We start from the raw sequence: 24,737 nt of genomic DNA on the forward strand, positions 1-24,737 counted from the left end.
GGTACGCGGGCCTCTCACTGTTGTGGTCTCTCCCATTGCGGAGCACAGGCTCCGGACGCACAGGCTCAGCGGCCATGGCTGACGGGCCTAGCCGCTCCGCAGCATGTGGGATCTTCCCGGACCGGGGCACGAACCTGTGTCCCCTGCATTGGCAGGCGGACTCTCAACCACTGCGCCACCAGGGAAGCCCCCGGCTTGTGGGATCTTATTTCCCGACTGGGGATTGAACCTGGGCCCATGGCAGTGAAAAGTGCAGAGTCCTAACCACTGGACCGCCAGGGAAGTCCCTGAAAAGAGTATCTTTTATAGATACAGAATTTAAGTGTTTATGGATGAAATAATAGGATGTTCTAATATTTGCTTCCAAATAATACAGGGGAAAGAGTTGGGGAATATATGGGTATATGGATGAGACAAGACTGGCCATGAGTTGACAACTGTTGAAAGTGAAAGAGGGGAGGGGTACATAGGGATTCACTATACTATTCACTCTACTTTTGTCTATGTTTAAAAGTTTCCACTAAATAAGTCAAATAAAAGAATAAAAAGTTATTGTGTTGACCCACTTACCATCCCAGGTTCTCCCAATTTTCCTCAAAGAAAGGGAACAAAGAAGAAAACTGAAAAAGAAATAGCCCAGGAACTGAAAATGGATTCTCTGGGAAGGGACATTTCCCGACATGGTGTGGAAAAGAATAAGGGGCTGTAGAAAACAGTGTTAGCTATGGTGTGAGATCATGCGGTTTGGACACTGTGTTAAAGGGGATTACAGCATTCATTGAGTTAAAGCTGATTTCAGAATAAAAGAACTGATGTGTATAAACCTAGTAAGAACATTTGAAGCTTTGGCTTATAAAATGAACTCTTGACATGAGTGAGTGAAAGGATAATTGCATATAAACCCTGTGTATCGAATCAGGAGGGTTTTAATTACAAAGGAGTCTCCTGAAGCCCTCTGCTCATCCCTTGTTAAAGCCCTTATCACACTGCGGTATATTTACCTGCTGGCCATCCTCCTCTGGACAGAGCCACTTGTCATTGCCCCTGGGAAGGTAGCCCCAGTCTGAATACAGTCCTTCAAATACTCCATCTCTCAAGCCAAAGTAAGACTCCCTAGGTGCACCAGGGTCCTGGCTCAGAGAAGAACTGGCATTGGCCCTCAGGTGATAAGTTAATATAAAACAGAAAGAACGAAGGAAGGAAGGAAAGAAGAAAGCCAGATGTTCTTTATAATGTCTCAATGACTTATGTAGAGGTAGCTTCCCTGATTACAAGTAATTGGAGGCTCCCTCGTGATCCTGAAGTTCTAGGGAAAGAAGGAGTTAATGCTCTCCCAGTAATCCCTTCCAGGCTAAGCCCTCCACTGCACAGATTTACATGAGGAAAGTTATCTGTGAGATTAGAAGTCATTCTTTTCCAGTGAAAGCTGGCAGTCCACAGCTTACAGTGGGAGGCACAGCCAGGTCATAAATCTGCAGCGCTCAGGGCTCTGGACAGCCCTCTCATTGGCAAAGCGATTGATGCTTCTGCCAGGGAGGCTCTGAAGAAACTGTTCATCACTATCTCATTTAGAGACTTGATACCCAAATGGAGACACTGACACCCAAGTTTATAGATCTGAGCAAAGCCCATAGGTACCAAATTTGTGTAAATCAGGATGGAAGGTCTGCAAGGGCCCTAAGGGCCAGGATCTTCCAAGATGCCAGCTTCTGACTCTCTGAAGGTGTATAGCACCTGGGACACTTGGTCTGGAGACTTCATAACCAAAATGTATGAAAGGAACTGTATGTATGAAGTCTCAGCCCAGGATCAGGCTGAGAGAGCCCCTCTCCAGGTTGATGTCAGGTATTCTGAGGCAAGGCAGAGAGCCAGGCAGCTGTGGCCACTGTGTCCTCCACCTCTGTCCCTCTGCAGCTGAGCTCAGGCTTTCTTGTTCTAGGTGATATGAGCCCACAGCGCATCACTGTGTCTCAATGAACAGCCTACGTCTTTACTTTCCCTAAAGCCACGGGAAGTTGACTACTCTTTTCAGAAAAACGGGTAACTAATTGCTTTCTGCTCACGCAAGACCCCCTCTGTGAAGCCTTCCCCCAGGCCAAATGAGTCAGTGTTTCTGTGCTCCCACAGTGCCCATCAACTCACAACTTGGCCATGGCACTTCTCACACAGCCTGGCCCACCGCCTGGTCCTTATCTGGTGAGCTGTTTTACCCATGGACCAAGGCGCCTTGAGGCAGACTCTATCTGATTTTGCAGGTCCCCGGTGCCCAGCTCACAGAGGCCACAAAGTGGCCTCAAATAAACATCGAGTGAGGAAGTAAATTATGATCCAGGACGCAGTGAGCCAAGGCACTTCTGGTAAAAGCCCACATCCTGACTCTTGCCTGAATCTTACAAAGTCACCTCCACCCACGCAATTAACGAAGCACTCGCCCTGTCTGTGCTAGGCGGGTATTAGGCCAAGACCGGGGAGTCCAAGTGAAATAAGAGTCCCTTCCCCATGGACCTCAGATGAAGATCCATCCTGCTCTGGGGCCTCCTCTGCTAACAGTCAATGGAGTCCATTTGCAGGATGAGCTGGACAAATGTGCAGACAATTCAACAGTAATGCAAACCACCTACCATGTGCTCATTCTAAGGCAGTGGGCTCCAAAAACAACCCACTGAGGTAGTGGAAGCAAAATATTAGAACTTCTATCAATATTTATTTTTCATCAAAAAATAAGGAAGTAAGCTTTAATAGTTACTATATGGATTGACAACAGTCTTTGTAAATGCTTCAAATATAAACGTGTCACTGAAGGTGTGTGCTTGTGGCAGAGACTCTGAAATGGCCTCCACATGATGCATATGTGATGTATACACACATATACACACCCACATGATGTATACACACATATACACACCCACATGATGTATATGTACAGCAAGTCATCACAATGTGCACTTTAAATATCTTACAATTTTGTCAGTTCATCCTCAATAAAGCTGAAAAACTAAATTAAATTAAATTAAAAAATAAAAATGGCCTCTAATGATCCGGTATTTATGCCCTGACGTGTCCTGTCCCCTGGAGTGTGGGCAAGACTTGCGACTTGCCTCTAATCCAAAGAATACGGCAAAGGTGATGGATGTCATTTCTGTGATTACATTACATAGACGGTAACTTGCATCTTCCTAACAGAGTCTCTGGTGATTATCTCCATTTGTGGCTTTGATGAAGTAAAAGTCCTCATATGGAGGGGCCTATGTGGCAAGGAACTGAGGGCAGCCTCCAGCTGACCATCAACAAGGAGGCCATTGGTCTGGCAGGCCACAAGGAACTGAATCCTGCCAAGAACTATGTGAGCTCGGAAGAAGATCCTTCCCCAGCCCAGTTTTCAGCCGAGACCCCGGGCGCAGGCAACACTTTTGAGTGCAGCCTTGAGAGTACTAAGCAAGGAGAAGGAGAAGGAGAGAACTAAGCAAAGCTACGCCCGGATTCCTGACTCACAGAGACAGTGAGATAATGAATGTGTGTTTTTTGAGCTGCTAGGTTTGTGGCAATATTGTTAGGCAGAAATAGATAATACAGTCCTCAAATTCTTAACTGACAGGTTGTGCAATCAAAGTAGACCTCTAGATTAGCGAAGTAGGCGTTCCCCACCCCCAAAAGAGCCAAAGGTCAGCAGGGGAGCCTGCAAGTTTTCGTGGTAAAAAGAACATCAGCCTAAAAAGTGGGAAAGTGGAAAAAAATCTCAGGAATTGGTTCCTGAAGACCTGGGTTTGATTCCCAGCTCTGCCTCTGAGAGAGGGGTGATCTTAGTCAACTCGGACTTACTAAAGCCCAGCTTCCCTCATCCATATAATGGGGGACAACAAGCCTGGTAAGAGAGGCCAATGAGAATGACCTGGACAGCGTTTTGTAACATAGAATGTGATATACACGTTAGTTTGCTACCAAACCTGGCCTCGGGCAGGGCACTGTCCTCTCTTGTACAAAGAAGAGGGAAGTACATCCCATCTCCAAGGGCTCTGACCTTCTTTGATTCTAGCATCACCTATAATGTGAAGAGAGGAAGTGGGGAAATCAGGCTCTGACATTTACAGTGGTTTCCCAGTCACGCCATTGGCCAGGATGACTGTCGCACCAACAAGGCAACCGGAGAGGCCTCTGTTTGACCAATCACATCTTGTCACCTTGCAGGGTCGGCAACCTAAATGCCTCAACTAAGAGGGAAAATCTCCATTTGTTTTACAAAAAGGAAATAAAGGGTGACAGTAAAGTGAGTAAGAACCACCAAATTTCAGCACAGATGACTAACCCCTTTCAGAGCTTGATTCTATTACTGAGCACCAACTATGTGCCAGCTTTTATAAACACGATCTCTACTCTCACTACAGTCTTATAACGTAATACACACACACACCTCACTTCATTGTTCGTCACTTTATTGCACTTTGCAGATATTGTTGTTTTTTACAAACTGAAGGTTTGTGGCAGCTCCACATCGAGCGAGTCTACTGGCACGTTTCCCAAGAGCATTCATCTCTGTGTCACATTTTGGTAATTCTTGAAATCTTTCAAACTTTTTCATTATTATCCTATTTGTTATGGGGATCTCTGATCAGTGATCTCTGATGTCACTACTACTCGGACTCAAAGAGGGCTCAGATGATGGTTAGCATTTTTTTAAGCAATGAAGTATTGATACTTTCTAATTAAAGTATGTGCATTGCTTTTCTAGACATAACACTGTTGCATACTTAATAGGCTACAGCATAGTGTAAATATAACTTGTATATGCACTAGGAAACCAGAAAATTCATGTGACTTGCTTTACTGCAATACTCACTTTACTGTGGTGGTCTGGAACTGAACCCACAATATCTCCGAGGTATGCCTGTAGACTGTATCATCTTCATTTCATAGTAAGTTAGCTGAGGCTCAGAGAGAGTCAGCCCCTTGCCCCAGGCACACTGTTAGTACATGGTAGGGCAGGGATTTTCATTCTGTTTGACTCTAAAGGCCCTGGTCATTGCACCACACCCTGTCGCTCTGGGAGATAGCAGCTTGGGCAGAAAGGCCAGCCCATGATTACAACATAGAGTAAAGGTTCTTGGCCCACAGTGAGATCATGTGCAGAGTGTGGCTTCATTCATTCATTCCACAAACATTTACTGAGCACCCACTGTATATACCACGTCATGTGGTGGGCAATGAAGAAACAGAGAAATACCCATTCCTCGTTCTTAGGGGGAGACACCCTAGTACATGGAGGACAAACAGATGAATAAATGCGTGAACAAGATGGACACACTGACAGTGAGTGACTGGTGTTTCGAGCACCACTAATAAAGTGATGTATAATATAGGGTTTAATGGGTTCACAGGTAAGTGATGACTGCTGGAAGGGAAGGAACATTTCAGACAACTGGATCAGCAAGTGCAAAGGCAGGATGTGTTCTGGAGATGGCAAGCAGCTCAGCATGGCTGCAGGCTCAGAACACAGAGGAGGTGGAACGGGGAGGCAAGAGACTAGCCATGGAGGAACAGGGTCTTTTTCCTGTACTCTGACCCTCTGAGCTAACCACCAACAGTGGAATCATCAAAGAGGCCCAAGAACAAACTGGGCATGAGAACTGGTAAGCTTCGGAGAACTGCATGAGTAATTCAAGAGCGGTCACACTCAGGGTCTGAGGCCAGCCTGAGAAGTCACAGAGAAACTGGAGAAAACCACTAGACTGTAATCAAATGGAACAAATCCATGCTGTGCTGCTGGGAAGGGGACAGGGAGTAGAGAAGAGGGGATGCTGGGGCCAAAAGGCAGGAACTCCTCTTACAGGAGAATCTGAGAGCTCGTGTTTCCCAAATGTATAAAGCCAGATGGGTCTACTTCCCAACTGAAGCCTCAGCAAGGGGGACACACACAGGGACATGCGTGTGCACACCACACGGAACCATGCAGACAGATAGAAGGGCCTGGCCCTCTCAGTGCTTCGTGCTAACAGCAGCAGGACTGATGCCCCTGCCCATTTTTACTGTACCTCATAGCGGGCAGATGAAAAGATAATCGCTCACTTTCCCCTTTAGCTGGCCTTGGCTGCTGCAGCTGTTTGGTTTGGAGCAGCTGTGCTTGTTGGGAGATGGTCCATCTCTGGTGCGTCAAAAAAGTAGGCCTGCAGGAAAAGGAGACCCATGAGGGTGGTTAACAAGTAATGGTCCAGGTGCGTGTCCTAGACTCCACGCTGACAGTACCGCTGGGCTCTCGTGGCCCCTACACTTCCCCCACTGCACTGGTCATCACTGAACTGTCCCTGTTTCTGTCTCTTACTCGACTGAGACTGCCTTTTTAAACTTTGCTACCATTTATTAAGCACTTGCTACCTATGACTTAATCTTCGTAACAACTCGGTGCGGTTGTTATCACTACCCTCATCTGACAGATGGAGAAACTGAGGCTCAGAGAGGCTGCCATTCGATTAGGTGCACAGCAAGTGGTGCAGCCAGGACTCAATGCTTGGTCTTTCCGACTGCAAAGCTCAAGCTGTCAATCACCACAGTCTCTCCTCCAAAGACCGTGTCCTTCTGGTCTCTGCGTCACCAGCCCCTCACACAGGGCCGGGCACACCGTGTAAACAATCAATTAATGAACTGAACCAAGGTAGACTGCTGCCAAACCAGTCGGCTGCCCGTAAAGACCTTTCACAGAAAGTGCTAGGCAGGCTTCACCTCTTAATTCTTCAACTTGGAAATGAAAGGTTTGATAAGTGCTTCCACTCACCATCTACAATTTAACTATCAAAAATCAGAAGGAGGTGGAAAACGGATAAACATCAGGGAGGATCTTCCCACCTGTTTCGGGGTCTGAGAAGCCTAACGTGAGCCCAGGAAAATACCAATCTCACTAGCCCTGAACTCGGGTTGTTCGAAGGACAGGTGAACCCGTTAGTAAATCAGGGACCACTGCCTGCGTATGACTCACCCCTGGAGCCGGGGCCTCAGGAAGGTAAAAAAGATAAAAAGCCACCAAGTCAAGAGCCATCTCACCAGCTCTGCTCTCTAGCAGCCAGAAGGGGGCGCCAACACAACACGCTGGAGTTTCCCCCAACATAATTCCTATTTCAAGTTAAGTCTTCAACAATCCATTTCAAAAAGTTCCTAGCTGCAGACTCCCTCTAGTTTGTCACATCCCCTGGGCAATTCTAGTAGTTTTAAAAGCCTTCCTCCCCAAGGCCCCTTCCAGCAGCTGTTTTCCGAGGAAGGAGAAGAATGGTCCCTAACCCAAGCAGGGGCAGGGGCCAGGCTACTAGCGTTGGGCCCCTCCAGTTATCTTGTGGGTGCACTGAGCCAAGAAGCCCCCAGGATGCAAGAACAACGACTATCTTCCAGGTTCCTGGAGGAAACCCTCACCAGATGGAATAAGCCAGGAAGCCCAGCTTCTAAACCTGGCTCTGCTAGGAACTCACACTATGACTTTGGACAAGTCTTATCTGTTAAATGAAAGGATTGGAAAAAATAATCCACGAAAATAAAAATAATTAATTCCACAAACACTAGGGCACAGACCCTCTACTCGGAGCAGTACCACCTCAAACACAGGTTTTGTGCATCTCCAAACATACCAGCCAAGGATGCAACCTCTAGTGCCTCCTTAGTCTCCCTGCCAGGTGTGTTCCAGGACCAACTTAGAGATCGTGTACAAGTACAAGCACCAAGGGACCCACAGCAGGTGCTGGGCTGTCATATGCTTCACTGCACTAAGGCGAAAACACCAATTCGTGTTCCCCAGGGGACAGTGAGAAGGCCAAGCTGTCTGGTTCAGCCAGTGCCCCTCACTGTCATTTCCTCTCCCTGCCTTTGCAGTGATAGTAATCTTACATATCATTCATCCTTGTGGTAACATCTTTACTTCTTTTTCTAAGTGAGGAGGTGGGGGTCCAGAGGGGTGAACTAATAAGCAAAAAAGCAGGTACTGATGGAGTTGAGACAACAAAACCCCAGACCCAGTGGGCCCCTGGCTAAACAAATGGTTCCCTTCCTCGAGGAAAGAAAACTGTGCCTCCCGTCCAAGAAGCGGTCCTACACCTGCAATTAGCTACCTGCTCCACCATCCAATCTGCCCCGCTCCCCTGAGTCCCTTAAAACTGAACAGGGCAATGTCTTTTCTCCTGCCTCCTTCTCTCCTCCAACTTCTCAACCGTGTGTGCGTGTGTAAGAAGTTCAGGAGAGAGATGGGAAGATGCCAGGGAGGGGCACCAATGAAAGGGCACTGTCCCTAGAGTTGTGGCCTGGGACCGCTCTTACTGGGGCACTCGGAGGAACAGGCAGCAGAGTGGCCCTGGCAGTTTCTGATGACACAGGGCTCGTTCAATAACTTCTTTACATCTGAAGGAACTATCACAGCATACGAAGCGCTTTCACAGCCATTTCACTGAGTCTCACCAAAGCCCACGAAATATGAATCTCCCTGACAGATGAGGAAACCCAGGTTCTGAGTTCTGAGAGCCTAGGCTCTCAGTGCTAAGCAGCACTGAGTGCTCTTTCTACTTCATTATGATGCTCTCTTTTAGAAAGTTCCTGAGTAGCAAGATGGGCAGGTAAACCCTAACTTCAGTGTCATTTACCCCAAAAGGGAGGAGTAGGCCTAGGAGGTAAAAGATCCTGGCCACAGGTGCCAAATTAAACGTGTTAATAACAACACCACCTCCCTGCTCCATAGCCCCATCTGCCTTGCGCCTCTCTACTCTTTACAGAACAGAACACGGCAACGCCTTTCTCCTGCCTCCTTCCCCTCACCAACTTCTTAACAAGGTCATAACACACACACACAGAAAATTCAAAAGAGAGATGGGAAGACACCAGTGAGAGGCATTATAGCGAGAGAGTTAGTCACAGTGCAAAGCACATTCTTCCTCAGCAGACAGGAGGGTCACAGGAAGGTCACAGCAGCATTTCTAGGCATCAGCCCAGAGATTCCAAGTGCCAGACATTAACAGTGTCACTCTGCTGTCTCAAGGGGTTAAAGTTGAGGCATATGTAAAATGCATGTCAACCAAGAACTCGGCACTTTTTATGAGACTTGTTCAATGATAAAGTATTGGGATCTTATTCAAGCACTTAATGAGACCATGGTTGTCTACAGAAAATATTCAAGATCAAACAGTGCCAAAGAAATCTTTACTCCTGTAACTGCAAAGTCTGACCAAGGGTCTGGCCATGTGCTATGTGAACATCTTCCTGTGGGCAGCCATGACCTTAACATTCTTGGATTTGGATTTTTAAAAAAACCTATACCAGGCCTTGTTAAGGCCATGGGCAGCAAGTTTTACACACAATGTGTCCAGAAATTACAAAGAACATGTCTCCTTAGGATCAAAGGAAAGGGATCTAATTTATGGGTATTTATGGGACAAATTCCATGTTAAGTGCTTTATATGTATTATTTTATTTTATCCTCAGAACAACCCTCTGTGGCAAGAACTATTATACCCACGTTGCAGATTAAGAAATTCAGATTCAGAGAAGTTAGGTTCCCTGCCCAAGCTCATACAGCCAGTGAGTGACACAGCTGGTCTTCAATCTGGGCCTGTCTGACTCAAAAGCACACGGTTTCCCTAAAAAGATACCTAAACATATTAATTCAAACATTGTTTTAAATGTTGTTCATCTTAAAGATAACTTTTTCCTATTTTGACTTCATTCTCGAGCTTTCTACCTACGAAACGCTGAATTTCAAAACTCTTTCTGAGTCTGTGCAGAAAACCAGTAAAAGCATCCAGAGGTGGAGGACCCCCCGGACCCTCCCCTCCCCAGCTCTATATGTAGACACTCATCCACCCCTACTTCCTCTGGCCAGACACCAAATCTCAACCAAACTTCGGAAGTTAGGTGAAGTCAGAGATTATAATCAAATTCTCATGACTATTATTTCTCATCTAGGACAGTCTATTTAAAATGATATTTATTTCACGGAGCCAATTTTTAAAGAGCCGTGCTGCCTAACAGTTTGAGGTCTTAGCACTTGCAGCTAAAGTGCCCCGGAAGAGCATCGGAATGAGACCATACCAGGCAGCCCACAGAAAGCAGCACGTGAAGCAACACAATCGTCACAACTGTGGCCAATGCGATGCGTCGGTTGTCCTCACGAACTGCTGGCCAAAATGTCATTGCCAAGACAGAGCCTGAGATGCCCAGGGCAATCATAACTAGAATCCAGCGGACCACTTTCTGGGGGATGATCCACAGTATCTGAAAGAAAAGGAGGGCGGGGAGGGCTTGGGGGAGGCATTCAGCGAGGCATTTGTTCGTTCCAGGCACACGTGTTCATAAAGGCCCAGGAGCCTGTCAGCAGCTGGGCCTTCGCTGCCACTCGGGTTTCCCAGAACAGCCCAGAGAAACGCCACCAGCGTGCAGACTGAGGGGAACGCGTTCCTAACAAAGGGCTCAGGATCCAGGGAAAGCACTTGGCTCCCCGGCCTCCATTCCCACTAAACTTCTAAATTCAAGGGGTATTTTTCAGATGCACATCAGTGTTAGGCTAGAAATAATGATGCTGGTTGAATTTTCCACTAAGAACAGGGCCTCACTCAGAATCAGCGTGGTACTTACCGCTGTGGGGATATAAATGAAGAGTGAATATCCATAGACGCACACAATCTCCAAGAATGAATAGGAAACGATGTTCATAACTTTACTGTTTCTCCACACAAGGAAACCCCAGAGTGCAAGAGGAACCAGCCAGGCATAGGCATAGATGATTGTGGCTGCGATGGACACTGAGGGCGAGAGGACACAAGTTTTAATTCCACCATGCCTTTAACGCACTGTCACGGCGCTTCCGGTACCTGCTGGACTTACTCCCTGCAGGAGTGTCCACCTGCCTCACTGGATCAGGGGATCGTGTCTTACTGGTCTCAACCCCTGAGCCTGGCACAGTACCCAACAAGCAGTAGGTGCTCTATAAATGTGCTGAATCCATGCCCCTTTAGCATTTGTGTTTGTGGTGATGACCAGTAGTCTTTCCTATGGTTTCTATAATTCACTTAATTACTAACAACTAACAGTATTAAACAACTGAATTATGCAACTGAAATACTTCCGAGGGCCACACTGCAAGTGTTTAAATACACAGAACATTTCAATCAAATACAAGTCAACTATCCCCTTGGAAGAACACATCTTCCTTCCTAATATAACAAGAGCTGACACTGATTTCTTTAGCAAATTTACGAAAATGACCTGGGTTCAGATTAACTTGTTCTACGTGCTACTTAGAGTTCCTTCTGTCTCTGAAATAGGGAGTTCCAGCTCACCGATGAATTGCTTGGAATAGTCTCCAGTTCCACTTTCTTCTTTAAATAATTCGGTCTCTGTGGTGGAAATGCTACTTAGCGGCTCCTCAGAGGAGCAATGTTCAGTGTATTACTTACCGTCCCTCCCTCCCCCTCCTCTAGCAGCACGCCCTAGAGGATTCGTCCTCCCTCTTCTGGAGTGGAGGATCATAAGCAGCTCAGTCCGCAACACCAGCCCTTCCCAGATGAAAGTCACCAGGTAATCCACTGAACGCTCTTGGCAAGAACAAAGGCACTCCTAGCAACTACAGTCAGACTCTGGGTAAGATATGTGACTGTCCAAAACATTTTCAGCTCCCAGAGCAGTTTTTTTCACATGGGGAACTCCAGCATTAAGCCAAATGTAATTCTGCTGATATATACTGCCTTTTTCTTGAATAACTAAAGGGAGGGGAAGGGAACTGCTACAGTGACTACAGCTGTCCACTGGGTGTCAGGCATTACACTGAGTGCTTTACTGAGAGGTAACATTGTTCAACAGTCAGAGCTACAGACTGTATATGCAGACTCTTATCCTAGCTCTGCCACTTACAGTTGAGTAGACCTGGGTGGTGAGTTACTTAACCTTCCTGCCTCTCATCTGTAAAATGGGAATAATAATAGTACACTACCTTATAAGATTACTAGGAGAATTCAATGAGTAAAAACACGTATATTTAGAACACTGATTGATAAATAATAAATGCCCAATCAAGAATAAGCTTTTTATATTGTTAACTTGTATATAAACACATTATTTCATATAATCTATATCTTTATTTTAGAGATGAGGAAACAGGATCAGAGAACTAAGTGGTTTGGTTAGGGTCAAATAATTAATAAGTGGTAGAAGCGGGACATGACCTTGGATGTGTGACTTATAATCTTTACATAAAATGGAAAAATATTTATTGATCGAGTCAACGACTATCTTACTGGCACATACATCCCATGACTCCCACTGGGATGCCCAGCCAAACAGGATAAGAACAGACAAGGACCCCTGACCTCTGCCGTCCCCGCTCCCCCCACAGCTTCCACACCCTCAGGCAGGGTGATTCACTCCTCTTCTCTGTCAATATACCTCTACAGGCTTCTGATATAGAAATTAACACATACCATTTATTACAGCAATATCCATTTACCTGTTTTTCTTTACTTAACCACTGAGCTACTTGAAGGCATATTGATAGTTCATGGATAACATTTATTGAGTTAAACTTAAACCAAGGTTACTTGACAAATGGAGTTGGGACTGAATCCAGGTCTGACTCCATAATGGAGGAGAGAAGAAGGGAAAATGGGCATGGAGGGTAGAGGGGACGAAAGGAAGGCTACATGGACATACACACAGGTAAATACATTTCTCTACAGACACACAGATATGTGTACATACATATATAGCAACAGTTAATTTTACTGAACTCTTTTTGTACAAGGCACTATTCTAACCTCTTTACATACATCACTTCTTTATTCTTACAATAGCGCTATAATATAGGTATTCTTATTCGCATTTCACTGATAAGGAATCTGAGGCCAAGAGAGATGAAATAATTTGCCCAGCAAGGTAGAAGCTAGTGAATGGTGGAGCTGGAGCCTGAAGCCGATGGCCTGGTTCCCGAGCCCACGCTCTTATACAGCCTTTCAACAGGAGAGCAGGCCAGAAGGGACGGAGGGAGGGAAGGAGAGAATGGAGAAAGTGGCACAGGCCAATCTCCTGCAGAGCCAAACACCTCCAACTTGGGGTGGCTGACATCTGCAAATCCCTCAAAGCTGTTTGGTTTTTTTTCCCCAGCTATCCAATACTGCCACAAGAAAGGACGTTTTAAAATAAGCACGTCATCCACAAGCCCATCACTAGGACACGTTCACTTCTGCATTCTCCCTCCTGGGCCCTGACCATTTGTAAACTTCTCTTTAACAAAGCTGCTAACAGCACTGGCCTAAGTTTGTTTTTTTATTTTGTGTGTGGTACGCGGGCCTCTCACTGTTGTGGTCTCTCCCGTTGCGGAGCACAGGCTCCGGACACGCAGGCTCAGCGGCCATGGTTCACGGGCCCAGCCGCTCCGCGGCATGTGGGATCTTCCCAGATCAGGGCACAAACCCGTGTCCCCTGCATCAGCAGACGGACTCTCAACCACTGTGCCACCAGGGAAGCCCCCGGCCTAAGTGTGGATTATGAGTTTTCCATGTTGCTCTAAATGCTTCATAATTAATGGCTACAGACCCAGCTAGCTGAGTCATCATGCCTTAAATAACAATGCCCCTATTGTTTCCAACATTTGGATAATACAAATAATGCTACAGTGGAGACTTTCATGCACACTGCTTTTTACTTATTTTGTACATTTTTCTTTGGATAAATTCCGATTGCTATGGGGTCTTGCCTTACAATTTTCCAAGAGTATATGGATTCACAATATTGAATATACTTAATGCCACTGAACTATACACTTAAAAATGGTTAAAATGGTACATTGTAGGTTATATATATTTTACCACAATAGAAAATAAAACGACTATGTGGATTTATATAGACGGATGATTAATTTTGAGCCCTTAAATACAGGAAAAAAAGGGCTGCAGGACCTACAGACAGGGGTCTAAGAGCTCAGTGGGTAGAAAGAACTCACGGTTACCAACTAACAGCATTCCAAATGAGTCAAGCTATTCACCAACCTTTTCGGAATTCGGGCACATAATGGTATGTCTTCCTTCCCAGATGGATTAAGAAGTTGGAAAGATTCCCACTAATTGCTATGGCAAAGACCAACGTGGCACATATCCAAAAGGGGCCTGCAAAGCAAACCAGAAAATTCAGACAAGTAAATGAAGAACCAGCTTTTAGGCTCTCACAAAATAATTTCTTATCTCCCTCACCCTATCCATGTGAGGTGAATATGAATTTTAGATGGAATCTAAAGGGAAGGGAAAAGGAATTTTAGATGGAATCAGTACTCGTTTAGTGGAGATTTTCTTTTTTAAAAGGTCAAACATGCAACTCAGTAATTAGCTGCCTTAAAGACAAGGGGGATTGAAATGCACAGACCAAAACACCTTCCATGATTAGATGAATAAAGACACTGATTTGCTTATAGTTTCTTTTATTGGAGGAACATCAAAAAAAATTTATGGACATTTTGTTAAACCTTCACCATCAGGATACAGGAAGCAAAGGTTACTTCCTTTACATAAGTACCAAATGTTAATGCCAGAGAAAAAGATTTTAAATCAGATAGGTCCTTTGTTGTCTAAATGGAAGAGTAGGGCAAGCAGAACACTTTAGGAAAGGGTTCATTTAATCTAACAAATCACCGTGTATGTGCGTCTTTATTTTTTTTTTTTAATCAAAAAGTAATACATGCACATAGTTCAGTGTTCAAAAGGCACAAAAAGGGAATATAGAGAAAAGTAAAATTCCTTTCCTCTCTGTTCCCTAGCTATGCATTTTGCTTCCACAGAGCTCACCGCTGTAACCAGTTTCTGGTGAATCCTGCCAGAGATTCCTATACACATATAAGCAAATGCATATTTGTGTGTGTGTGTGTGTGTGTGTGTGTGTGTGTGTGTGCACGCACTTTATACAAACGCTAACAAGCATAAGTATTTCCACCTTATTATGTTCTGGAGATTCTACTATAGCTATTCATAAAAATCAGCTAATTCTTTTTTAGTGATTATAAAAAATTCCACTAGTGGATGAGTGCACCATGCTTTGTAAATCCCTTTCATTATTTCGCTTGATTTCATGAACACCATCCTTGTTTCTCCCCATCTAGAAAAAGGACTATTAGAACAAATACAATTTTTAAATTTAGAGATTTTAATAAATTTTATGAATTTCATTTTTCAATTTCACTAATATTCTGCAATATCTTTTGGGATAACTGCAGGCACCTTGACATATAAAATTAAGAAAATTATTGTGTTGGGGGAGATGACTAGCAGAAATGCATGAGCACTTTTCGAAGTCAAGTTGCTTCCTTAAGGTGGGAAAGGGAGCGCAAGCACTTGACCGGGAGGCTCCAGAGAGCCACCAACATCAGCTTCCCAAGGAGTGCCATTTACTCACTAGCCTGCAGGTGCCCTGATATAGCCAAGGATTAGATCCTGTTCACTGTATTATTCTGAGTGACTAACACATAAAATATTTAACCACAACAACAAAAAAAACCCTACAACCAACAACAATAATTTAAAAATCCCCAAAAGCTTTACTGAATGAACAAAACTGACGTGCTGTTGATGGGCTGAGACCATCAAAGCATGCGACCACAAGCGGTCAAAATATTATAGTACCCATAACTAGAAAGCAGAGACTATCGGATCCTGTCAGCCATTATTTACTAAATACCTACTATCCTCTGGGCCCTGGGCTGGTGCTGGGGACACAGTGATGTGTGACAGACACAGTTGCTGCCTCTGGTGCACTCAGGCATACAGGAAGCTTGGCCTCTAGAGAAGCACAACCACCTGCTTGGCCTCTAGAGAAGCACAACCACCAGGCCTGCCACAATGCTGCATTCTGTCTCTTTCTTCCTCGTTCCTGCCAAATTCCTACTCTAATTATGGGGTGGGGTGGGAGGGAGCGTTAATTTAGTTTGTATTGTGCATTTTATGTTATAAAATATTTCTAACATACAGAAAAGCCAAAAAATGATAAAACAAACAGTGGTATACCCATCATGCCTCTTTTTCAAATCTTTCTAATGCTGTCATACTACTTATATCCTTCTACAACATGCTTTTGTTTTAATTGACTATCATTCTGAGATGTATCCATGTTGATGCTTATAGATCACATTCATTTCTAAGACCTACAAAATTCCATATATGAACACACCATAATTTAGTGATCCATGCTTCTGCTGATGAATATTTTGGTCATTTCTAAATATTTGCTATTACAAGCAATGCTGAGGTAATGAATAATAATATTCTTCTACATGCCTTCTTGTATATATGCGAGTTTCACTAAGACTATTTATCTAGGAGTAGAACTGCTAAGTTGTAGGGTATGAGCATCTTCAAACTGCTCCAATTTGTGGCACCAGTTACATACCCACCCACATTATACAAAAGTTCGCCTTGCTCCACATTCTTGGCAATAGTTGGTATCAATGTTTATGAAAAGCTGACTTAGAGTAGGTCATTCCTCTGTTCAGACCCTTCGATGGCATCTCACTCAAGCAAAAGCCAAAGTCTTCACTTGCTTACAAGACCCTACATGATGTGCCCCTCCACACTGTCCCTCTGACCTCAGCCACTAGACACACTTGTTCACTTTGGCCCAGTCACACTAGACTCTTCACTATTCTTTGAGCACATGAGGCAAGTTCCTGCCCCAGGGCCTTTGCACGTGCTGAGCTCTCTGTTTCAAATGCTCTTCCCTGAGATACCTATATGTATTGCTCCCAATTCCTTCAGGCATTTACTCAAATAAATTTTAAAAGTTTTTAAATTTCAAATCCACCCACCTACACAAACATTTACTGTCTTTCTTCTCTCCTTTTAAATGTTCACCTTAGCATTTATCACTAGCACACTATGTATTGATATTTTACCTATTTTCTTTGTCTATTGTTAAACTTAGATTATAAACTCCCTCAGGGCAGGGATTTTTGTGTGTTATTTACTACTGTACCTCCAGTGCCTAGAAGAGTAAGTGTTCTGTGTTTGTTGAATTAATTGAATGAATGAAGACAAGCCAATTTGTATGCTTCCTAAAATAATGGACATAAATAATATCCTGTTTGATTTTTTATTTCAGGTAGGGATAACTATCTTTTCCTATATTTATTGGCCATTTGGGTTTCCTTTTCTGTGAATTGCTCATTTTCCCCCAGCACTTATACTTGGTTTTATTCTCATAATCGGTAGGCATCCTACATGTACACTTGCTTTGCATCCTTTGAGGGTTATGTGCATTGAAATATTATCTCTGGTCTGTGGTTTATTTATTTATTTTTTACCTTGCTTATGGTTTATTTTGTGGTGTAGAAATTTTTATTTATTTTTTTGGCTGTGTTAGATCTTCGTTGCTGTGCACGGGCTTTAGTTGCGGTGAGCGGGGGCTACTCTTCGATGTGGTGCGTGGGCTTCTCATTGCGGTGGCTTCTCTTGTTGCGGAGCACGGGCTCTAGGCGTGCAGGCTTCAGTAGTTGTGGCAGGTGGGCTCAGTAGTTGTGGCTTGCGGGCTCTAGAGCTCAGGCTCAGTAGCTGTGGCGCACGGGCTTAGCTGCTCCGCGGCATGTGGGATATTCCCGGGCCAGGGCTTGAACCCGTGTCCCTTGCATCGGCAGGCAGATTCTTAACCACTGCACTACCAGGGAAGCCCAGAAATTTTAAATTTTAGTTTAAATGTAGTCAAATTCATCAGTCTTTCCCTCAGATTCTGCAGACTGGCTCTCCTGTCATCTTGTTCCTGACCATTTTCCTCCAACCCACCCCACGAGGCCCAGCCCTCTCTGCTAGAAAACACTTTACCGAGATTGTACCTTCTTTTTTTAACCACGTCTATGGGCTCATGAGATTAATACTGTTGTGGGAAGAAGGATGCTTTGGGTTTGTATCCTGGCCTTGTCACGAGAGACAGCCAAACACAGTGATGAAGAATATGGATTACGAGCTACAGCACTGATTTGAATCCTCCGCCACTGACTAGCTGCGTGATCTTAGGCCAGTTGCTAGACTTCTGTGCGACACAGTGTCCTCATCTATACAATGGGGATAACAATAGTACCTACCTCATAAAGTTGGGGTTATTGTGAGGATTACATGAGTTAATACAGGTTGTTCCCTAGTAACAGTGTCTGGAATATATCAAGCATTCTATGTGTGTTTGCTATTACCGTTGTTGTTGTTGCTAACTCTGTGACTATGGGCAGGCTGTCCTCCCCAAACCTCAACTTTTCTCTTTTGTAAGATAAGGCTACCTTGGAGCGTGGGAAATAAAACAGTGTAACACAGTAAAACAGTGCTGAACTCCATGCTTGGCACCCGTTAGGTGCTCAACAAACGCTGGGTCCCTCTCTTCTTTCTCCTTGGGGATGGAGATCATGACTTTATCTTTGAAAACTCAGTCTCTAGCACAAAATAAGGTGCTCAAAAACTGTTTGAGTACCTACTCTGCACCAAGCCCTCTGCCATGTGCTGACGACGTGGATTCCTCAGACACAGAGTCTGCTTCTCAAGAAGTTCTCAGGCTAGAAGTAAGGATGAATGAGAGCTAGAAAGAAATGCCACCTTGGCAACCTTTAGCTGAGAGGCCTGGGCCAAGGCAATGGTTTTCACACTATGCTCACTGGAGCTCCAGCAATTCCATGGACATCTGGATGGAACTTCTGTGTCTGTCCCTGAAGGAGGAAGCTGAGTGGAAGGGAGACTTTCCTCAACCTCCATCAGAGCTGCTCCACTTTGACTGGTTTTAAGTATTGGGCATCCGTGCCATTTGATGAAAAGGTTCTGTAGCTTAAAAACACTGGTCTAATAGAATAAATGGGGGCTTTTACATAAAACTGAACTAGGAGCTAGTTCTACTTTTTTTTGGGGGGGGCCATGCTGTGCAACTTGCGGGATCTTAGTTCCAGGAACTGAACCCGTGGCCCCTGCGGTGGAAGCTCAGAGTCCTAACCACTGGACCACCAGGGAATTCCCTACTTTTACTTTTTAACTGATGTATAGTTGATTTACAATATTACGTAAGTTTCAAGTGTACAACACAGTGAGTCACAATTTTTAAAGGTTACATTCCATTTATAGTTATTATAAAATATTTGCTATATTCCCTGTGCTGCATAGTATATCCTTATAGCTTATTTATTTTATACTTAACTAGTTTGTACCTCTTAATCCCCTACCCCTTATCTTGCCCCTCCTCCCTTCCCTCTACCCACTGGTGACTACTAGTTTGTTCTCTATATCTGTGAGTCTGTATCTTTTTTGTTAGATTCACTAGTTTGTTTTAGTGTTTAGATTCCACATATAAGTGATACCATATAGCATTTGTCTTTCTCTGTCTGACATATCTCACTAAGCATTAACACCCTCCAAGTTCATCCATGATGTCTCAAATCCCAGTTTTAGTTTTCTCACATGGAAAACAGGGATAAGAGTACTTAATACATAGTCTTGTTGAAAAGGATTAAAGAGTGTATGTAGTGACTGGCACACAATGGATTCTCCTGAATTCCTTTTCCTCTTATAATCAACAAGTATAATCACTCTGAAACTTAATGTTTAGGATTGAGCATATATATTACTGAACCCCACTGAGCACCAGCTTCCTCTTTTGAAAAACGGGGATAATAATACCTACCCAAAGGTCGATGCAAGAATTAAGTGTGCCCGTGTGCACCAAGTCTTTCGTACGGCACCTGCAAACAGAAGCACTCAGAGCCGCCGGCTCTCTTCTCCCCTCAAACACAGGCCACCGTTGTTGGAACCCTTCCCTTCAGGATCACTGGATGGACCTCTGATCCCTTCTCGGATAGCAGGGAGGTCGGAATGACATTATCCCCTGGCCCATCCTCTTATAGACTTTCAAGGGGAAGCCAGCCTGTGCAGAGCTGGAACTCAGCACATCATGAATAAGCATGAGAGAAGCTCCTCCACACTCACCCCCACCACGAAATCCTCTAAAATTAAAATCAACGATCTCCTCTTACACAAGTGACTTAATTTGTCTTGAATTTGTAATGTCATTTGAAGACTTTCAAAGGACATACTATTACTTGTCATCAGCGCATTAACAGAAATACAATTGCATTTTCTCCAAATTCTTTGCAACAGTTGCTACCAAAGCTCAGAAGAGTCAAATAAAACACCACATGCCCCACCAACAGTGCGCTTCTCCGACTTTCCAGGCAACCCGCACACTCACCTGGGCTTAGCTGGGACATGGAAAAGAATCAAAACAGCACTACACATACCATAGAGATCTGGGTTGCTGCGGATATACAACCTCACAAAGTTTTTTCCTGGTATTGGCAAAAGAGACCCCTTTATTCTGTCAAAGACCTGCAAAACAGCACAGCAGTTAAGTCTACTGAAGATTTTTTTTCTTAAAGTTTAATAAGTTTGCACTGCAAAACTGAAACTCAGTGATTAGAGCTTTTATTAAGTATTATTTTTATTATTTCATTTAGTATTTTCAAATGCTAATTGACCTTTTACTTTTGAAGACCATATCCAGTATACAAAACCTTTCACGTTACTCGATTGTTTAACCATAGAAGGAACAAGTCTGCATTATACGACAAAAGAAAGGTAAATCTGGATTACAAACCTGGTAAGTGTCTACATCAAAGAATGTTTGATAGTATTCAAATGTCCAGAAAGGGGAGCTTTTCTTCTGTCCAGCAAGTAACTGTCAGAGGTAAAATAAAAAACGTAATGAACACAGAAGCAATTTCCTTATTCTAGCTACCCAGAGAAAGAGAGAGGGTCTAATGGAAAATCAAGATGTACGAAAGACAAAACTCTTCTGCATTCATCAATCAATTTTACCACAGCCATGCCCAATTCTCAGTCTGACATAATAAAAGCATCAGTTCTGAAGACACACCAAAAGGTTTCAAATCCTGGTCCCTTCACTAGGGGATGGCTTCATCAAATCACTAGACTCATCTCAGTCTTCCTTATCTAAAAAGTACAGGTGGGCTTCCCTGGTGGCGCAGTGGTTGAGAGTCCGCCTGCCGATGCAGGGGACGCGGGTTCGTGCCCCGGTCCGGGAGGATCCCACATGCCGCAGAGTGGCTGGGCCCATGAGCCATGGACGCTGAGCCTGCGCGTCCGGAGCCTGTGCTCCGCAACGGGAGAGGCCACAACAGTGAGAGGCCCGTGTACCGCAAAAAAATATATAAAATAATTAAAGAAATAAAAAGTACAGGTAACAAGATCTACCTTATAGGATAATAGGAAGGACTAGCTTAATTACTATGCAAAACAACATATATATGTATATACACACACAAACATGTACCTACAGAAGGCAGTCAGTGTAAATATCTTTTCCCCTTCCTCCGCTTCAACATCCTCACTACTATCACCACCTGAATTCTCAAAAATCTGATATACTGACTCACTCTAAAATATACTGCTCTAACAAAACACCAAAATTCCTATTTAGAAGAGGCGCACTAGGAGGGCCACGCCTGTACCAAGAGCACAGCTCTCTACAGAAGAATACACGCCCCATGCCAGGAAGTGTGACTGCCATCCTCAGATATCTGAAGAGGATTCATACAGCAAAAAGTACAGATGCACTCTAAGGACCTTTGCAAGACGAGGGAAGGTACTATAGGCAGATATTTTTTGTTCACTGTAAAGGAAAAATTTTCCACCATTAAAGTTTTCCAAAAGTGGTAGGGGCTGCTTTACATGGTCATGAGTGGCCTGCTCCTAGAGGTATTCAAGTGTTGTCTTTCTGACAGACCACGGAGAGCATTAATATCTTGAGAGGGAAGCTGAAATACAGTAAGTCCCCTGTATACGAACAAGTTCCATGCCGAGAGTGCGTTTGGAAATCCAATTTGTTCCTAAGTCCAACAACGTTAGCCTAGGTGCCCACCGAACACAATCGGCTATACAGTACTGCGCTGTAATAGGTTTGTAATACTTTTCACACAAATACATGAAAAACAAACACAAAAAATAAAACTTTTTTTTTTTTTTGCGGTACACGGGCCTCTCACTGTTGTGGCCTCTCCCGTTGCGGAGCACAGGCTCCGGACACGCAGGCTCAGCGGCCATGGCTCACGGGCCCAACCGCTCCCCAGCATGTGGGATCTTCGCAGACCGGGGCACAAACCCGTGTCCCCTGCATCGGCAGGTGGACTCTCAACCACTGCACCACCAGGGAAGCCCAAGAAAACATTTTTAATCGTACAGCACAGTACCTTGAAAAGTACAGGAGTACAGTATAACAGCCAGCATACAGGGGCTGGCACTGAGTGAACAGGCAAGAAGAGTTACTGACTGGAGGAGGGAGAGGAGCTGGGAGATGGTAGAGCTGAAGGATCGTCAGCAACAGGACACAGAGGGCAAGGTGCAATTTCACTCACTCCTGCCACTGATGGCACAGGTTCTGGTTCCTTGCTGGATTCAATTCTATCTACCCTCTTAAAAAAACGATCCAGTGATGTCTGGGTAGTACTGTACAAGCTATATCACCGCTGCTTTTACACTTGCTTGTGGACATCGTGGGCTTGAAATAAAGATACTGTACTCTATACAGTACTGTAAAGTTCACAAAAGCACAAACACTTGTAGAGGATGCACACACGTGAAAATGTACGCCAGACACATGAACTTACATGACTGGACATGCGAACACACGTTCGAATCTTTGAAAGTTTGCAACTTGAAGGTTCGTATGTAGGGGACTTATTGTAGAGGAAACTGTAGATTCTTTCCAACTCTAATATTGCAAGATACTGAACACCAGAGACTCATGTTCCATAAGCTAGGTCAAGAAATTCTGTCACTATCAGAATATTGGTAACCTCTTCCCAATTCCCTGACAAAATTAAGATAATGGATATAATGTTTTCAGTTTTAAGATTTTTTTCCCCCATACATTTCTTCTTAAACTTTTGATGGCTGCTGTTGTTCTGTGTGATGGTAAATTTTATGTGTCAACTTGGCTGGGCCATGATGCCAGATACTTGATCAAACATTGTTCTGGATGTTTCTGTAAGGGTGTTTTTGGATGAGCTTTACATTTAAATTGGTGGACTTTTTGAATAAAGCAGATTGCCCTCCATAATATGGGTGGACCACAGCCAATCAGGTGAAGGCCTGAATAGAACCAAAGGCTGTGACCCCCTGAGCAAGAGGGACTCCTCCAGCAGATGCCCTCAGACTTCATCTGCAATTATCAGCTCTTCCTACTTCTCCAGCACAATGCCTTTGGATTCAAATTCTCTTTCCTGAGTCTCCAGCCTGCCAGCATCCTCCATCAGATTTTGGACTCACCAAGCATCCACAATCATGTGAACCAATTTTAAAAAAAAGTAAATCTCTTTCTCTACATATACATATCCTATTGATCTATTTCTCTGGAGAACCGCAACTAATTAATACACTCAGTTATACTAAAAATCATTCCTGTATCCTGAGGGTGCCAACAACTTTGATAAGCACTTAACATACACTACTCTAATACAGAGGGACTCAAGAGTGCCTTGCTTTAAAGTTCCATCTGCACCTGCCAGTTGTGTGTCCTGGGGCAAGTCACTTAAATTCTGTGCCTCCGGTTTCTCATTTACAAAATGAAGCTGAGAATAGTTCCTTGCATAGGGTTGTTTTACGGATTAAATGAGATGATCCAAGTAAGGAACTTTAAATGGCACCTGGCAGCTATTAAACACTGAATAAATATTAGCTGTTGTGATGATAATGATGACAATAGTCAGTATACTATTTTCTTATATTTCCAATGAGGAAATCAGGTCTAGGGAAATTAAAGTACCTTATCCAAGACCACAGAGCTATTACTACTGGCCAGACCTGGATTCAAACTCAGGCTCCTAAGTTTGAGCTCTTGCCACAATATCTAGTACACAATGCTATTTAATTTGACATATACTTTGGTACTTATTTTGATATTTCATGGAATTCCACGAAGAACACTTGCCACTCCACTATTTCATGAGCCTGTGAACACACTGCTATAAACTGAGTACTCCTCTAGTGAATCACGATCATGATCCATTTATAAAATATTACTAGAAATACTGTTTTTCTGGAATGCACCAACAGTGTACATGGAAGTAAATTTTTGTGATCAAAAACAGCTCTGATATTCAAAATTCAACCGGATGCAGAAACCTAGAACTCTCCATAGAATCCTCCCTCTCTTCCTCACCCCTTTTCCACCAAGTCCTAGTGAGCCCATCTGCTAAACATCTGTATCCAGTTCTAGTTCAGGCCACTTCACCAGTCTCCCACCTGGTTTTCCGGCCTCTAGTCCGTCTCCCACCAACTCATACTCCACAGGGCCACTGTATCTTAAATATCTTTAAACGTATCTGGTCATACTGTTTAAAATCTTTCAATGGCTCCCAACAGTTTTCAGAATACAATTCATACTCAGAGGGTTGAGTCCTTGCCTATCTGTGAGCCTCATCTCCTGTCTCCACCTATATTTTGCTCCCAATGTACATGAAGATGGAAGATGTGCTTTCTATACCATGTTCCTTCATGCCTCTGTGACTTCACCAAAACTGTTCCCTTTGCCCAGATCACCTTCCACACCTTCTTCCTGGGTTCGCCTATTCTTTCAACAAGATTCAGTTTAAATGTCACTGCCTCCAGGAAGCCTTCTGTAACCCCCTTGTCTCTGCTCCCACAACCCCAGCATGCTTCCCATGGGTAACAATGGTCTGTTCGCTTGTCTGTTTCTCCTCCAAGGCAGATTTA

At 44.0% G+C, this 24,737-nt stretch overlaps 1 protein-coding gene across 2 annotated transcripts in view; it reads right to left on the bottom strand.

Annotated features, from left to right (window-relative positions):
* Nucleotides 1-24,737, bottom strand: part of YIPF1 (Yip1 domain family member 1) — a 34,935-nt gene that overhangs the window by 4,446 nt on the left and 5,752 nt on the right. For both annotated transcript variants that reach the window (XM_024739319.1, XM_024739318.1), the window contains 6 exons: nucleotides 20,602-20,682; nucleotides 20,246-20,333; nucleotides 13,995-14,111; nucleotides 10,591-10,757; nucleotides 10,048-10,230; nucleotides 6,027-6,158 (listed from right to left, as the gene is read on the bottom strand). In XM_024739319.1, the coding sequence (XP_024595087.1) occupies nucleotides 6,069-6,158; nucleotides 10,048-10,230; nucleotides 10,591-10,757; nucleotides 13,995-14,111; nucleotides 20,246-20,333; nucleotides 20,602-20,682 (726 nt within the window). In that variant the 3' untranslated portion in view covers nucleotides 6,027-6,068. The remainder of the gene's footprint in view (nucleotides 1-6,026; nucleotides 6,159-10,047; nucleotides 10,231-10,590; nucleotides 10,758-13,994; nucleotides 14,112-20,245; nucleotides 20,334-20,601; nucleotides 20,683-24,737) is intronic.

This window comes from Neophocaena asiaeorientalis, unplaced genomic scaffold (assembly GCF_003031525.2).
Source record: "Neophocaena asiaeorientalis asiaeorientalis breed wild unplaced genomic scaffold, Neophocaena_asiaeorientalis_V1.1 scaffold138, whole genome shotgun sequence".
Taxonomy (NCBI): domain Eukaryota; kingdom Metazoa; phylum Chordata; class Mammalia; order Artiodactyla; family Phocoenidae; genus Neophocaena; species Neophocaena asiaeorientalis.